Source organism: Oenanthe melanoleuca, chromosome 15 (assembly GCF_029582105.1).
Source record: "Oenanthe melanoleuca isolate GR-GAL-2019-014 chromosome 15, OMel1.0, whole genome shotgun sequence".
NCBI classification, from domain to species: Eukaryota; Metazoa; Chordata; class Aves; order Passeriformes; family Muscicapidae; genus Oenanthe; species Oenanthe melanoleuca.
In genome coordinates, this window is record NC_079349.1 from 11418969 (window position 1) to 11436157 (window position 17189).

Consider the following 17189-nt stretch of genomic DNA (forward strand, 5'->3'; position numbering starts at 1 on the left):
ACCCTCGCGGGGTCTGCCTGCTCGGGGTGAGGCTCACTGGGAAATGTAGTCCGGCTCAGGAGCACTAGTTGTCGGTGGCGGCCGGGGCACGCCCCGCACTGGCCCCACGGGTCCCGGCCGCGGCAGCCCCGGGTTCCCCGCGGCGGTGACCGCCCGGCACTCACCGGGCACAGCCGCGGCCCCTGCCCGGCCGCTGCTGGGGCCGCCCACGCCGCCCTTCCCGGTTCCGGCCGCCGCCGCCCCTCCCTCGCCTGGTGGGTTCCGGGTCGCACATGAAGGCGGAGGCGCCGCCGCCGCTCTCGGTAGGTGCTGCGGGGGCGAGGGAGCGCGGGCCCGGCCCGGGCCGCCCGGTGCTCCCCTGCCGGCACCAGCGCTGCGCTTCCCGGGGAGCCGCGGCTGGGAGCGCGTCCCGGCCCGACCCCGCGGGCCCAGGCCGTGTCCTCTGCCCTGCTCGCCGCGGGGGCACCGGGGATAACGGGGGGTACCGGGGGCAGGGCCGGGAGCGGTGGCGGGGCCCGGGGCAGCCCCAGCCCTGGCAGAAGCCGCTGAGGACGCCCGGCAGGTGGGGCCGGCCCCGCGTACCCGGGCCGGGACACACGGACTGGGATACCCGGGCCGGGACACCCGGACTGGGACACCCGTGCAGGGACACCCGTGCAGGGACACCCGGGCCGGGATACCTGAGCAGGAACACCTGCACGGGAGGGATGTGTCAGGACCTGCGAAGGCACTGTCAGCCCGGCAGCAGAAAGTAAAACCATAACTGTGCTTGGCCTGGCTTTGACCTCTTTGCCGCTGGGTTGGTCTGGAGCCAGGCTGCCTCAGTGAGTGCTGTGCAGTTCCAGGGCACCTTCCCCTGCACAGAAAACTGCTCGTTCTGTGTCGCTGATGAGAAATGTCTAAGTCATGGGTTAGAGCCTCACAGATGCCTGTAGAACAAAATTGATGAGGTGAATAATATGAAAAGAATTTCATGTTCCTGAGAAACTGGAGTTGGAAAGTGCTGGAAGAGGCCCTTGCTCTCTCCCAGGTCATTTAAGTGTTGTGTTTGGCATAGAAATAATTACTTTCTAATTTTTTTCCTCCTTGTTTTTAAGACTACTTAAAAAGTCATTATGTGATTTAAGCAATTCAATATATGAGGTTCAAGTCTTGGCAGCTACCTGAGTTTATCAAAAACTCTTTGAGCATACTGGCTAATTTATAAATTACACAAAAATTTCATGACAGAAAACACTACAGTTCTATGAATGTGGGTAAGCTGCAAATCTGTTACAGATAAGGTAAAACACTCAAATTAGAAAGTTCATATTCTTTAGGTTATACTACTATTCATGGGAGGAAAAAATATTTTTAAATATCTCTTTATTTAAATATAGATATATTTCATGGTGGCATTGTCATATTTGTTCTAAATGAGGTGTTTCATTCTGTGTATGTCTTAGAAGGGGTTTAGGGGGGGAAAAAAGCAAAACCCCCCAGGTATTTGCTGAAAGGAATGAAAGCCAACATTTTGAAAAGCTTAGTTTGCAAAAGCTGTTTCCCAAGCCACGCCTTTTAGTTTCCTCCCACACTTCAAGTATTCTGCTAATGCTAGAAACTGAAAATGGCTCAGAAAGTCAATTCAGAGCATGTTTCTGCATATTTTACATTAGTGATGTAAGGGAAGACTGTGTACAGACCAGGCAAAAGCACATCATCATTTGAGTGCTCAAAGATAATGCTGAGATATTCTGTAATACCAGATATCCTCCTTCCTTTCTTTTTGTGGAGACCTCAGTCAGAAGCAGTTTTTGGATTGCTTCTTGTATTTGTAGAAGGTTCCTAAAATGGAGTATTTTAGAATATTTATTTTTGCACAGCTGTGAATGCATAGAAGGATTCTGAAAGAAGAATTACTGATAAAAGCTTCTGCCTTCCCTTTACCTTTCTTCCCTTTTCCTTAAAAAGTGTGAAAGTGGCTTAAGTCTTGTCTACACCTGACATGAACTCAGTTGTCCTCTGTGTAGCAGTCTCACAAGTGCCCATTACAAATTGTCACAATTAGTGAATTATTCTGGTATTTGCACTTCAGTTAGAATGAACAATAGTTTTGCTTTTCATTTTACATTGTTTGTGGCATCACATTTTTTTCCCCAACTATTCTGGCTGCCTCCCCTTTCTGCACACTCCCTGACTTAGTTGATGTGTTTGTTTGTGTGTCCTCTGCCCAGTTAAAATTCTGGTCTGCCAGGTTCTGCCTGCTGGCATCTGCAGCCCCCAAGACTCAGCAGAACCAGCATTTTGCTCCAGCCCTGTAGCTTGTCTTGTCAGGCTTGCAGCTGAAGCCTGCTTTAAATCCTAATCCTTGTTACTCCCTGGGGAGAGATGAAGGTGTGGGAAGCTTTAGGGCACAGATTTTCAAATTCCTCCAATGCATTAAGACTTTTAAGAGCCTAATTGTGTTTGGATCCCAACCAGCACAGCACACTGTGGTGCCAGGGAAAAGCTCTGATGAATATAACCTGCAAGACAGAGGACAGCAAGCTCTTAGAGGGGACCAAGAGGAACTACATAATTTTTAATAGCAAAAGCAAAGTCGTGCTGGTTGTGAGTAACTCCAGATATCACAGCAGGTAGAAGACAAGCCTGGCTGCAAGGCAGCCTCAGAAGAAGAGACCCTGGGGCATATTCAAGGAGCAGCTAGTTGAATATGATTTCTCCAGTGGGATTCAGCTTCATACTGGGCTGTGTTAGCAAGAGCACAACCAGTAGGCCATGTGAAATTATTATTTCCCACTCTATTAAGCACTCATAATCCCAAAAAATTGGAATGCTGTGCCCAGTTTTGAGCTCTCTACTGAAAGAAAAACCTGAGAATTCAGTGGAGGAGCCATGCAGGGCAGGAGCACTTACATACAGAAGACTTACATAAGAAGCTACAAGCACAAGAACACTGGATTCGTTCAGTACAGGGCAAAAAAATAAGGGCAGAGCCAGTTTACATTTTTTTAAACTACCTAATGGGCACAGAACAATGTAGAACAATTGTGGTACACCATGCCAGGGATGAGAGGCAAGTGTCACAAACTGCAGGAAAAAAAATCAGCTAAAGAAGAAAACAAATCTGATGGTTAAACAATGTTTTCTGACAAAGATGGAGATTTTGCACTTGACTAGACAAGGCTCTCCCCATCCTGACCTGATTTTGAAGGTTTCCCTGCTTTGAGCCCAGATTGGACTAGAGGCCTCCCAAGTTCCTTTCCAGGCTTAATTATTCCACACTTCTAAGAAAACATGGGACCCCCACCAAGCTCGAGCCACCTGGCAGTCAGCTAAACAGATTTGGATACCTGACACCAGCAAGCACAGTTTATTTTGGGCACAGCTGATGCACAAGAAAATATCACTATGTGCGTAAAACTCCTCTTTGTGGTGATGTAACTGACAGCCACCAGCTCCTGAATGCAAAAATGTCTTGAGTTTCCATAGAAACTAACTTGGTTAATCCTTCCTGCATCCAGCCATTTCTCTGCAGTAGAGAATCGAGGCTGTCAGCATAACTTTACACAAAGACACCCCCAAACCCACACATGCACCTCACTTTGGGAGCATCTCTGACCTGGATGCTGACCACACAAGGGGTGAATACTTGTGTATCAAACCACACAACACCAACCAGAGACTTCAGCACTGTACATGACCTACAGCACGTTAAAGCAAGCATCCCTCACCCAGCAATAGAGGCTGGGTTAGCTGCAATGGCAGCACAGAGCACCATGGTGTGACATTGATCACTGGGACAGGCACTGCATTCTCCTCTACCATATCTGTGTTGCCATGCCTTTAACTTTTTCCTTCCCTTCTGCTTGTAATTGAGTTGCTCTATTCCTAGACCTTGTGTTCTTAGAAGAATAAGGATTTTCAGTGAGCACAAGAGCAAACCACCATACCAGTTTCTCACCATTTTGCCATTGATCTAACTACAGTGCACTCCCTAAATTCCTCCTGTCCCATTGGAAACTTCCTCAGTCATAAGCCACATACCTTTATTATGAAAGCAAGTATTCTGACCTCTGCTTTTCTTCATGCCAGTAATCTGCAAAAGCATGTTGTAGAATTTGAATACAAGACAATCACACAGAGTTGTCTGCAAGTCACTGAGACATTGTATCTTTCACTGTGTTTATTATATTATTGGCTTATTACCAGAGACTACTAGTGATACAGTGAATGTTGTTTATAGTACAGGAAAGAGAAGGAAGTACTCAAGTTCTTTTGTGCTCCCTCCATTGCAAGGCATAGCTGCCTTCTCTTGGTTCTCAGATGGAATCCAGACACAGAATGTAGAAGATTTCAGTCTGCTGAAAAAGAGCAGTTTTGTGTTTCTAGGTACCCCTGAGGGTTTTTCCATTTATGGGGGATTTTTTTGCCTGTTGTATTTTTTTAACTCCTTGATTCAAAGTGCCCAAACAGTCAACATCTTCCAACACTTGCCTATAGACATGCACATACAATTACTGATCCCATATGCTTTCTTCTTTATGTACTGGAAACTCAGTTGTAATATCTTAAAATTAATCACTACATTAACCCACATCCTTTAAAACACAAATACAAACTAATATAACTGCAGGCTCAAATACATTGTGCAGCCAGCAAAGCAAATGTCTATAGCCTGATTTTCTCTGCAATTTCAAAGTGGTTGGAACAAGGACTTCCCCTCTTTCTGCAGACAACATTCCACAGAACATGAGACAATGCTTTTTATCTTTGTTGCTGTTAAAGAAGCACAGTGAACTCAAAGAATTCCTCATCTTTTCTACCTGCAGGGTTAGGTCTGCAGTACTCAGCCACTGAAGCCCACTGCTAACATCTGACCAGTACTGAGAAACTTGCTTGAGAAGAGAAAGGAAAGAAAGCATATTATTCAAATTTCTGAGAACTTGTCTTAGTCACAGAGCTGTTTTCACAATAGCAGAAGTAAGAGAGCAGAGAGGCCTCAGGAGCATCAGATGAGCAAGAAGCTGACAGTAGAGAAGCTTAGGATAGAGAGAACAAACCTGTTCTGCCTCTCCATCCAGAACTGTCCTGCTTACACTACATTTGGGCAGCTTTGGTTGGTTGTTTTTATTCCTTAATAAAGATTAAGCAAAAAAGATTTTTAGAGGCACAAAGCACACTGGTCAGACCACATAGTTTGAGAAGGGTGCTGTGCTAACAGCAATATCCCTCCTCAGCAATTTTGTAATCAGCATTTAGAACAATACGCAAAGAAATACACAAAATGATCAATCAGCTCAGCAAACACTGCATTTAATCCAGAAAACTCAAATGCCAAATCCACCCAAGTTGTCTCTCAAAGAAGCCTACAACACAGCCCCTGTACCTTCCTGCCCACCCAACCCCAGCTGCTCATGGGGCAGCAGGTCAGAGCTGAGCACACCCAGCTGAGGGAAGGAATCCTGCTGGATCCTCCCCCACAGCCACCCCGTGCTCCTCTACCCTTCTGGGTCTTACAGGTCTCTTCTGCCAGCTCCTGAAATTACCTAGGCACGAGTTAAGAGGCTTTCCTTGTCTTTTGGCTCAAGGAAGACTTAACCACATATGTCAGACTTTATAGACAAATACTACAAATATTGGCCTTTAATTTCATAGGCTGGGAGTGCATTAGAATGATGTACAAGCACGAGTGAGCACCCTGAGGGACAGTCCAGCTCACCAGTGACAGCCAAGGTACAGCCCAGGGGCAGAAGTTGAAAACAAGGGGTCAGGACTGCCAGAATTCAGAAAGAGCATAGCAAAGCATCTGTGGGTTCAGCTGTTAGCCAGCCAAAAATCAGCTGTAGAGGATGGCTCAGCTGCACTCCCAGCATCTCTTTTTGACCACTCTGGGTGGTCACAGCACAGCTGGTTTGTTCAGCTCTTGGTAATAGTTGTGGCATAATTCAAGTCTGTATCCACTCAAACTAACTGAGATAAACTCCCTGCAGATCTTCAAGACAGCCCCCACTTGTCACTGGGAGCTATTCAGATTCCAATGCTCATACTGGCTACAAAATCACTGAATTATTTATCCTTTTAATTTATTTCTATTTTCTCTCTTTCACAATACCATTTAATATTCCTTGTTCTAGTGACCACATTTGTAAGACCAGATCTCTTCTGGGGCTCTACTTGCTGAAAGCTTCATCCCCTTTCTGTTACTTTTCAAGATTATTTGGATAGAGAATGTATTCTGAACAGTATCTACAGTCATATTAATTAAATAAATAAAGGCTTGCATGATTATATGTTTCCCATTCTACTCTGCATGGATCTCTCTCTCTCTGTAACCTGATTCTCCTACAATACATTTCTTTGCTAACACTTGTTACAGGGTTTCAGTGGCCTGTATAGTTTTATTATCTGTCACTTATCTTGCCTTGGCCTCTCTTCCACCCATGACTGCAGTATATGATCCACTATAAGATTGTATCAAAGGTCATGCTATTGTCTCTACTCCTGAAATGTCCTTTGCATCTGAAAATAGTTAATGTGTTGCTTCTCCTTCTTTTTTTTGATACAGTGATTTTACATCCTTAGGGACTTCTTTTGATACAGCTCTCTAAGAAAAGATGTAACCACATTAAACTATATTACCAGAGTTAGTCTTCATTATTTCCTCATTTGAGCCATACATCACCCTGCTTTGGTTTTGCTGCATTTATTTCCATGTTGTGAAATGGGAAATTTCTGATCAACATCATGTAGCACTCACTGTGTCACTTGCCTTTCTTGTCGTCTTATTTCCCTTGCCTCAATCCATCACTCTTAGTATTCCCCAGGAGCAAATGCAATGATACAATAATGTTTTGTCTGCTTTCACTTGGTTTCTAGGAAAAGCATCAACCTGTCGTGAAAAATAACCCATTACTCATCTCTTCACTGATCATGGATGGTTCTCCCTCTCTAATCAACCTGAGTGCTCCCCAGAAGGCTGTCTTGTCAGAGCTGCTCTTCTGAGCTGCTGGCAAAGAGCAGATAAACATTAATACCATTTCTCAGGGTTTTTTCCCTCCCATTCACCATGCAACACCACCTTCCTTTTCTTTTGGGCAGTGTAGGGTAACTTCCTCAGGCAAAACAATAAACATTTTGGTATTTCTTGATGTCACCTGGGTAGCTCATTCCTTGCTGCCCATACCCAGAACACCTGCAGTAAGTATTTTGGGAGGTCTCCAGTGCTGCACTCACTGTCTGTGCCTGGCACAATTAAACAGTGGTTCCATTTCTTCACTGCTTGTTTGGATTTGCTGGGTTTGTTCTCTTTTGCTTTCCTGACTGCTGCTAATCCCTTGTGGCACTGAGCTATTTCCTAGGCTGCTGAAGAGGGGATCTTATGTGTTAGCAGCCATGTCAGCTCACTTACTTCCTTTTGCTAATGGGGGGTGTTTTTTTAATGTGCTCTGACAACTGGATAGGGTCTATAAGCTCTGACTGCTGCACTTCTGACATTCTTCAAAGACAATGGACAGGGTAAATTACAGGATGGTAGAAGAGGACTCATGAGAGTTTGATTGCTTAACCATAGACATGAAACACAATCACTTCCAGATAGCTTTTTACAGATGTTTCCCAATGTGCCATAGGAGACCTTCCCAGTGTCAGTGGCAGCCCTAGGAAAAGGTACAGGACAGCCTTGGACAGTGCCCATTCTGGAGGAAATACCTCTCTCTGCAGGGAGTCACAGGGAAGTGAAAAGTAGTGTGCATGCTAGCTTGAAGTTGCCAAAATAAAAAAAAAAAACCTCACCTTGAAGCCTGCAGCTTCATACAGCATTTTGCACAATTACAGTTGGAAATGTGCTCAGCCACAGAAAATGGAAAGAGCAAACACAGGGAGAGAGGAGAACTTTCTGATTCTGTGGTAAAATATTAAGAGAAAGATGGAAGGTGCAGTTTATATTGCAGAAAAGTTACCTGAGAATATTAGGCAATTTGGAATTTGGCAAAAATGTGGTCCATTATTTGTTGCAGATGAGGCAGAAATTTAAAAAAAAAAAAAATCCTTGAGGTTTTGGTAATGGATTGGGAAGTGAAACTCTTGCTAAGAAAAAAAATCCCCATGTGACACATACTCTGATATTGGTCTGAAAACCCAGGGGTCAGAATACCTGTTTTTGGGAATCCTTATTCTGCCACTTTGGTGCGCTGATGCCCACGTGTCTGTTTTCAGTATGATTTGGAATAATTTGCTCAGGACAGAACTGCCTGTCCATTGACCGAGGAGTTATTTTCTGTGGCAGGCGAGGCTCAGAGGAGCGTTTGTAAAGCAGGAGGCGCAGCCCTGTGGCGCTTGTGCTGCCCCGCGGATCTCGTCGCGCCCGGGATGGCGGAGGAGCGGCTGCCCGCGGCGGGGCCCGGCCCGGCGCGGCAGCAGCGCGGCAGCAGCACGTACCGCAGCGCCGAGCACTCGCAGGCGCTGCTCAGCGGGCTGCTCTCCCTGCGCGACAGCAGCGTCCTCTTCGACGTGGTGCTGCTGGTGGAGGACAAACCCATCGAGGCTCATCGCATCCTGCTGGCTGCGTCCTGTGACTACTTCAGGTACACTTCAGTGCCAAGTACCAGTCTGACTGTTGGTCAGAAAATCCAAATCTTCTGTGTTGGCCATGCTCCTTCTGAATCTAAGCTCAGACCCATGAGATGGAGCTGAGGCTGTTTCAAAATACTAACAGTGGCTTTATTCATCTCTCTGTTATTTCTCTGCAGAAATAAAGCTCTTGTTCCTGCACACTGAGCTTACCTCCACTAAATTCACTGTGGTACTTGGAGGTTTATAAAGAGGAGAGACTTTCTGAACTGGTGTCTTCTGCTTAAGTGCACTCTAAGTGGCTTTTAACATATCCTTAGCATTGTAAGACTTTGCCCGTTGTGGTGATCATTTCATAATTCACAAAAACTCCCTGGAGGTGGGTCACTGTTGTGTGCCTGTAGGGTGACTCGCTGGCCATTAAACCAGGCAGTCCCCAGTCCATTTGATTAGCAGTTTCTTTGTTTTCATAGAGCAAACACCCAATCAATCCAGACAAACTTCTAACTGAAGGAAGAACTGCTCTTCCTTAGAAAAAAATTCCCACTGTCCCAAGTTCCTCTGTGTTTCCTCTTCCCCCACACCCAGAGTATTTGCTTTTGATCATTGACTATCCATTTATACTGGGTCTATATTTAAGCCCTTCACATCTCAGCTGTACCTTCTAGATACCCTCTAGGTTGCCCCTACTGTTTTCCTGCACAATGAAGAGATACTTTCTTACCTCCTAAAGGCCTGTACTCTTAATTTAGAGAAGAGGTAATCACATAAAAGTGTCTATCTAGGTTTTTGTATTTCTGAATATTTTTTATGTTCCCAGGACAACATAAGATGAGCAAACTGAAGATTTCCTCAATACAAATCTGCCTTAGCATGTGCCATTGTCTGTTTTGCAGAGGAATGTTTGCAGGAGGATTGAGAGAGATGGAACAAGAAGAAGTTCATATTCATGGCATCTCCTACAATGCAATGTGCAAAATCTTGAACTTCATTTACACTTCTGAGCTGGAACTCAGTGTGAACAGTGTACAAGAAACTTTAGCTGCAGCCTGTCAACTTCAGGTGAGGTACTGGGAGATGTGACAAAAAAGAAACAAGAGACAAAAGCAGTGATGAAAGAAACAGAAAACATGGATATTTGGTTAGAGGGAGGGTTAAGAGGTGAGCAGGAGCATGGGCATGATAAGAAGGATTTCTGGGATGCTGTATCCACTGGAACTAACTATGGAGGGGTAGGAACAGTGAATGGGTACTTGCACATCTCATTTGTGCCAATGGCTTCATTACTTAAAACATTCCCCATTTCATCTAGAGGAGTATTTTAGATAGCATTCATTTTCACTGCTCTGCTTATGAAAGCTTCCCTGAAACAGAATATCCTTGATAAAGAACAGGGTTTGCTGCTCAGAAACTGTTGTGCTGCTCAAGGTCTTCCCCAAGGGAGTCCACAGGCACATGACCTCTCCTGATCCTGTCAGTACAGAAAATCCTGCCACTATGGCTTGCACTAAGTGCAGGGTTCATGTGCTTTTAAGACAAGTTTTATCCTCTAATTTTTTTCTCTGATTTCCCCTGCAGCTAACTGCTGCACAAGGCTTTGGTACTAAATAACTTTGTGAGTGCTTGCTTTGCTTGGTTTTTACACACTTTGTTAACAGAGGGGCTCATGGACAGCAGTTAGTTCTGTTCACCAGTAGTTCCTCCTGCCAGATACAACTTCAAATTGTGTTCAGAAGACAATACTAAATATTCATTTTCCTTTCCAGTGGCTTTCTATGCTCTTGATGTATTTGTTACAGATACAATTTTAGATCTAGTATGTCTGTAGTGCTCTGAACAAACAAACACAGAGTGACTGTAATCACTGTGCCCTCTGTGTCTGTGTTCCTGGCTGCTCTCACTCAGGCTGCAGGGCAGGCTGTCCAGTGTCCCACGGGTCTTGGGAGACACATTGCTGCTGCACCTGAAGCCAAACTCAATCTTGCAGTACAGCATGGCTAGAAGAGCTGTATTATATTCATCTCCATAGCCACACTGAGTTCTCCTTCTCTGGAGAAAGGTGAACAGGGCACAGGTGACTGTGGTGGTCAGACTGTGAGGAGAGCAGCCATTTCATGGACAATTTCCTTACAGCCATCCCAGGCTTCAGTCCCCTGTCTCTCAAGGGGGGGCAGGTGGTGTCTGAAATGAAAAACCTCTCTCTCTTGCAGATTCCAGAAGTCATTAAGTTCTGTTGTGATTTCCTCATGTCCTGGGTAGATGAAGAGAACATCCTTGATGTGTACAGACTAGCTGACCACTATGACTTGAGGCATTTGAGTGAACAGCTGGACTCCTACATTCTGAAGAACTTTACAGCTTTCTCAAGGACACAAGTGTACCGACAGCTACCCCTGCAGAAGGTCTACTCCCTTCTCAGCAGCAACCGTTTGGAGGTTAACTATGAGTTTGAAGTTTATGATGGAGCACTTTTTTATCATTATTCTCCAGAGGAACTGGAGACAGATCAGGTCTCCCTGATGGAGCCCCTTAAGCTACTTGAGACTGTTCGTTTTCCTCTGATGGAACCCCAGATCCTGCAAAGGCTTCATGACAAATTAAGTCCATGTCCTTTAAAAGACACAGTTGCAGATGCATTAATGTACCACAAGAATGAATGTCTTCAGCCAATGCTTCAGAGCTCCCAAACACAGCTGAGATCAGAGTTCCAGTGTGTAGTGGGATTTGGAGGGATGCATTCTACTCCATCCATTATCCTCAGTGATCAAGCCAAGTATCTAAACCCCTTGTTGGGGGAGTGGAGGCACTTTACAGCTGCATTGGCCCCCAGAATGTCCAACCAAGGGATTGCTGTTCTCAATAATTTTGTGTATTTAATTGGTGGAGACAACAATGTAAGTGGTTTTCGAGCAGAGTCAAGGTGTTGGAGGTAAGATAAGGATAATCCTGCTATTAATTTTATTGCCACCCTGCTGCCTGAGTTAGTAAGCCAGTAGACAGTCAGTACACTTGCCAGCCAAAAGATTAGGAAGTGAGCAGGAGCCTTACTGAAAGAAAACACAAGAAATTAGCTTCATAGTAACAGGAAGTTCCCAGCAGTGCTTAGGAGACCCAGCCAAGCCTGGCAGTGTAGAAACAGCTATTCATCAGGAGTATTACTTGTGCTTCTTTCTGCCTTCATGGAGGAGGGAAGTATTAAAGGTGTGGGAAGCAGTAATGAGCCTGAACTCTAGGTTGTCTAGATGTTCTCTAAATAACATTTTCTGGAAGTCTTCTATGTGTTGTTTTTGTCCCAGTACAGAAGGGTTTTAAATAAAATGCTATTACCAACAGATTTTCAAAAATCTGTGTGCATGATAGCAGCATTCCAGAGTCCTTTTATATTACTGTGTGACAGGGAAAGGAGCAGGAGGAAGGATCAGGCTTAGATCTTCAAGTCCATTACATTGTAAAAACAGATACAAACCCCCTGCCTTTATATTGTGCTCATTTTTACAAGTTTTAGCTGAGTTGCTCTTATTTTATGGCATGCATAGTTTCAATTCTCAACCAGTTTTCTCTGTAACTAAAATTTCCAGATGGGAGAAATAGTTTGACTTGAAAGTGAATCATGAGATCCACTTTGAGCAGCAGATATTTGGGGACAGGAATCAAAAAACCCACCACATACTTGTGCCCTTCTTGTATTCTTGAAGATCCAGATTCAGTCTTTGTACTATTTTTAGACTGTGTTACCTTGTAGAATGGCTTTGTGCAAACAGAGATTGTGATATGTAACCCAACAGCAGTGTACAAGATAATGGAAATCCTAGGCTTTTATAGCATGATTATGTCAGCTAAAATACATCTTCTATAAATAGAATAAAGCAAGTTTGCTAATAATAAAATGCTGACAAGGCCAAATTTCACATCACTTACAGATGAGCTCAATTCCAGCCAAAGACAGTGCAGTAACCCACATCCATGGAGCTGTCTGGTATTCCAGCAGTGATTCTGTGGCTGTAGGAATAACTTTCTTTGATCCCACTCTTTTGCAAGGTATGACCCACGACACAACAGATGGTTCCAGATCCAGTCCCTGCAGCAAGAGCACGCTGACCTCAGTGTTTGTGTCGTGGACAACTATATTTATGCCGTCGCAGGCCGAGATTACCATGAAGACCTGAGAGAAGTGGAGAGGTATGACCCTAAAACCAACACTTGGGAATATGTGACACCTCTGAAGAAGGAGGTAAGGAGTGCATTAGCCACACACACTACCACAGTTCCCCAATTCCTGATTTAACCTTGCTAGATGTTTTTCTCATGTGTAACTTTTAATTTGCTGGTAAACTCTGTATATGGAATAAATAGATGACAAGAAATAATAGCATATGTAAATTACATTTTCCAGTTAAATGCTTATTTTTCCTCTTTCTTGTTGATTTTGTCTGCACCTTTACTGTGTTAATCCTTAAAACTATTAATAAAACAAATAATAAATGTGTGTCAGTTATGAAAATATAAAAAGCCTGAATTGAGTGGTACTAAGTAGAATAATTTGCATTTCTGATAACACTGCTTGTGTAAGAAAAATCACCAATAAAACGCTTCCAAGTAGATTAGGGAGTAAAGTTATGGTATGAATGATATTTTAATCAAGGAGCTATAAAGACAGAGAATGCTGCAGTTCTGGAAGTTTTAGAAATTCTAGTGCGTTTCATTCAGAAATTCACAATTGTAATATCTTAGAAAGAACTGTCCATAAGAAAATCCTTTCTGTTTTTAATCTCATGAAGAATATCACTCTCTTCATGTCTATTCCCTGCTTGAAAACTGGGAGAAACACATAAATGCAGCCCTCAACCTCTTGCTTTGCCACCGGTGTGGCGGTGCAGGTGTACGCGCACGCGGGAGCGGCGCTGGACGGGAAGATGTACATCACGTGTGGGAGGAGGGGAGAGGATTACCTGAAGGAGCTGCAGTGCTACGACCCCAGGACTGACCGCTGGGATGTCCTGGCGGACGGCCCGGTGAGGCGCGCGTGGCACGGCATGGCTGCTCTGCTGGGGAAGCTCTACGTCATCGGCGGCAGCAACAACGATTCTGGCTACAGGAGGGACGTCCACCAGGTGAGGCCACGTCACACCTCTGCCTCTTCTTGGTTCTTCTGGGTGCTGGCTCTTAGGTGTAATGTCTAAGCATGCAAATAGAAGTGTCTGCTCAGCAATGGCTGCTGGATGAGCTCTTCCCCCCTCACCTGCACAACTGGCAATGATTTATTTGCTGTTTTCTCACCCACAACGCATTCTTGCCAATTTTAAAACATCGCTGATGGATAACTTCATTGGCATGCATATGCCCAGTAAGTAGCACATCAGTTAAATTTATTTTATGCTGTCTTTACATTCATTTTTTCTAAGTGGAGAACTTCTGAATTACCCGTGTGTAATTGCAGGGCAGAGCTGTTAAGGTTATGTTGGATGGCGGTTGTACAATCCAAGTAAAATGTACAGTATCTGATGGTAAGGGACATCTGGAGAGAATTCTCTTGAACCTTATTCCAGCTTCTAGAACTGCTAGAGACTTAAAAAGAAGTCACAAAAAGTAACTATTTTTATAGAGCCAGTGAAGACTGCAGAATTAAATCTAGCTGAAGAGTGTATCTGAGTGATAAGAAGGTGCCTACAAAGGAAAACAGCTAGCCAAGTAGGTACCCAATGAAATCTAAAACTCTCCAACATATGGCACAGAGGCAGCTTAGCAGATTTGTCATATTTATATGTTCCAGCATTTTTTCTCTAATGCAAACAGGTGCATTGTGTCTGGGTTTGTATTAGCACATGTCCCCATCTCTTTCACTTTTGTGTACATTTTTGGAAGGACATACAGCTGTTACTCCAGCAGCAAGGTCAGAACTTGTGATTGCAAAGCTATGTGACAGCTATGCACAATTTTCTGCTGAGCACTGTACTTGTATTAGATAGTCATATGCTGTCTCCATCATCAACACACTGTCCAAAGACTGAATAGTTTACCTTATGGCCAGGCTCTGTCACTAGGATACAAGTCCATTTTTGGCTTCTCTCTTTTCTTTTTTTGTTTTATAGGTTGCCTGCTACAAGCCAAGCACTGATCAGTGGACAAACGTCTGTCCCCTTCCTGCAGGACATGGAGAGCCAGGCATCGCTGTCCTAGACAACAGGATTTATGTCTTGGGAGGCAGATCCCACAACAGGGGAATCCGCATGGACTATGTCCACATTTATGATGCAGAGAGAGACTGCTGGGAGGAGGGACCCCAGCTGGAGGATGACATTTCTGGGATGGCTGCCTGTGTCCTCACTTTGCCCAGGGCTATTTTAATGGAAACAGAGAAGTGGCTCTCAGAATGGCACGCAGACCGAATGAAGCATCATCTTGACTTTCCATCAGAAGTTATGAGTGTATCAGACTGGGAGGAATTTGACAACTCAAGTGAAGATTAGAAAACTTTATTTTTTTTTCCAGTGGATGAGGAAATTAAGGCTTGGGGAAAGAACTTGAGAGATTTTATATGTCTTTCTTATATACATAAAAGTATTTAAAGGTTTCAAAAATAAGTGTTCTGCACAAAATGCCATTGACAGTCAATATATACCCATCTGCAAGTGTTCTGCACAAATGCACTTACAGTACCTGCCCACTGCCAGAAAGCTGTGTCTTTAAAGTAACCACACAGCTGCCATTTCCCCCCAGTTGTATAGAGGTTCTTGTACTTTGAAGGAGGCTTTTCTCAGCCTTCAGCATGGACAGAAAAAAAGCACAGAAGGCTCAGCTTGACTAGCTTCTTTCCTTCCAGCTTTTTGCTCAAAATAGCTTCTTGAGATTTTTTTTTTCCTTTTCTTTTGGGTAATAAAACTTCCTAGCCAGCTTAATACAGGAAGGTAGCACCTAGTGCTGCCTCCTGTGCCAGGTATCAGACAGCTTGATTAGTTTTTCAGCAAGAGTGAACATACAGAAACAGGAACAGTAGCAAGAAAGTCTGAACCTTCATCTGGGCATGCAGCCATTCTTGTAACTGGCTGAGAGTCTGTGAACTGACACCCACTCCTGAACTTCTATACTGCAAGTTGTTTTGTCAACACAGTGGAAAGATTTCTAGAAAAATCTCTCTGTACAGAATATGGCAATTTCATCATTCCACTGTCAGACACATTTGTTCTCAACCACAAATTAATAAATTATTGTCAGAACTTTTTAAACTGCAATCTCTATACACAGTGATGTGGTGGCTGAAAGTTTCATTATATCCTACAGCAGTACTGGTTACTCCAGGCTGGGAGATGGGCAATTTTTTCATTCTTTTATTATATGCTTTAGAAGAGAATAAAGAGAACAGAGATTGGTTTGCCACAGCAAAAGAAAAAAATGATGAGATAACAAGAAGTATGAAAGATTACACTGGTCCAAGACCCTGCAGTAGCTGAACTAGTGCCAGGAACTACAGCTGAGAAAGATAAGGCACAGTAAATCCTTCCTTCATTGGGCCTTAAAATAATTGGTTCCTGACCCCCATCTTGCTTAACGTCAGGTTAGAAGCTGATTTAAAGTCTGAACCAGTGTGATACTGAACAGTATGAGGTCCTTCCTCTTGGAGGAGTGGAGTAATCAGTGCCACCAGAAGGTCCTGAAAACCTACCAAAACTTTTAAACCTTATAGCAGTAATGGGGCTGCAGAAAGGCAAAAGCAGTGACAATCAGAATGACATGGGACTAGTCAAGTGTCATCACATCATGACAAATGCTGCACATGGATGTGCTGCTTCAGAGAAATGCAGTGAGTTCCTGGATATTCCCCCTACTTGGGGGTATTCTGTTTATGGAAGCAGAGATGATTTCAAAGCAGACCTAGATTACTCTGCTTTAGTAGACTGGGCTTCTGGAAAAAGATTCAGGAGTAGTTGCACATTTGTTTAAAAAAGGTCATTAGCTTTTTCTTTGTAAGAGGGGCATTTGTTGGACTTTATTCTTCAGCACTGTCCATTTTCACCTCCATCTCTGAACCTTTGCCAATTGGCAAATAAAACAAAAGACCTGCTAACTGCAGCAAAGCCTGATTATGAGCTTTTTCAGAAAATATATTTTTCTGAATGATGAACTCTGGACTGCAGAGTCTGGAAATACAGACTTTATTACACTGCAATATTAGAGACTGATAAATATTCCTTTTTTTTGCCTACAGAGTTACTTGTAATGCGTAGGAGTTAAATGTAGCCTTGAGATGTAAGGACCTCTCTGACCTGGGGATCACTAGAACCATTCCTTCCAGACTGCAGGTGGCAATTTGTTTCCTCTGCAAACAAGTGATTAAAGACCCAGCTGTTTCTAACTAATAGACATTACCTCAGTGCAGTGCATTTTCCATTTTAACCAGCACCTCCAGACAGATCAGTGATGCCCTGTGTTATACAAAGATACAGGGTTATTTATGTTATTTAGATGAAATCTTACTTAGCCTCTTTAAGGATGAAAAAAGAAATAATCATACTTTGTCCAGCTCCTTTTCCTGTGTGTACCACTAGAGGGTATTAGTATTACTCACTGTTACAAATAACCAACCTGAGAGGCTAATTCTTAGATTACATAGAATAGAAGACAGTCATGAGTAATTAACGAGC

At 43.8% G+C, this 17189-nt stretch overlaps 2 protein-coding genes across 2 annotated transcripts in view; one reads left to right on the forward strand and one right to left on the reverse strand.

Annotated features, from left to right (window-relative positions):
* The first annotated feature begins 84 nt into the window (after positions 1-84).
* KLHL22 (kelch like family member 22) lies at positions 85-15787 on the forward strand. Its single transcript, XM_056504109.1, has 7 exons — positions 85-302; positions 8267-8564; positions 9447-9612; positions 10761-11479; positions 12589-12781; positions 13428-13661; positions 14640-15787. Exons 2-7 carry the CDS (start codon positions 8350-8352, stop codon positions 15015-15017), a joined length of 1905 nt encoding a protein of 634 aa, XP_056360084.1. The 5' UTR covers positions 85-302; positions 8267-8349; the 3' UTR covers positions 15018-15787.
* LOC130259626 (T-box-containing protein TBX6L) overlaps positions 13639-17189 on the reverse strand; it is a 47551-nt gene continuing 44000 nt past the window's right edge. Inside the window, exons 10-12 of the mRNA XM_056504110.1 lie at positions 16915-16970; positions 13972-14115; positions 13639-13726 (exon numbers count right to left, since the gene is read on the reverse strand). The gene's annotated coding sequence lies outside the window, so the exon portion shown is untranslated. The remainder of the gene's footprint in view (positions 13727-13971; positions 14116-16914; positions 16971-17189) is intronic.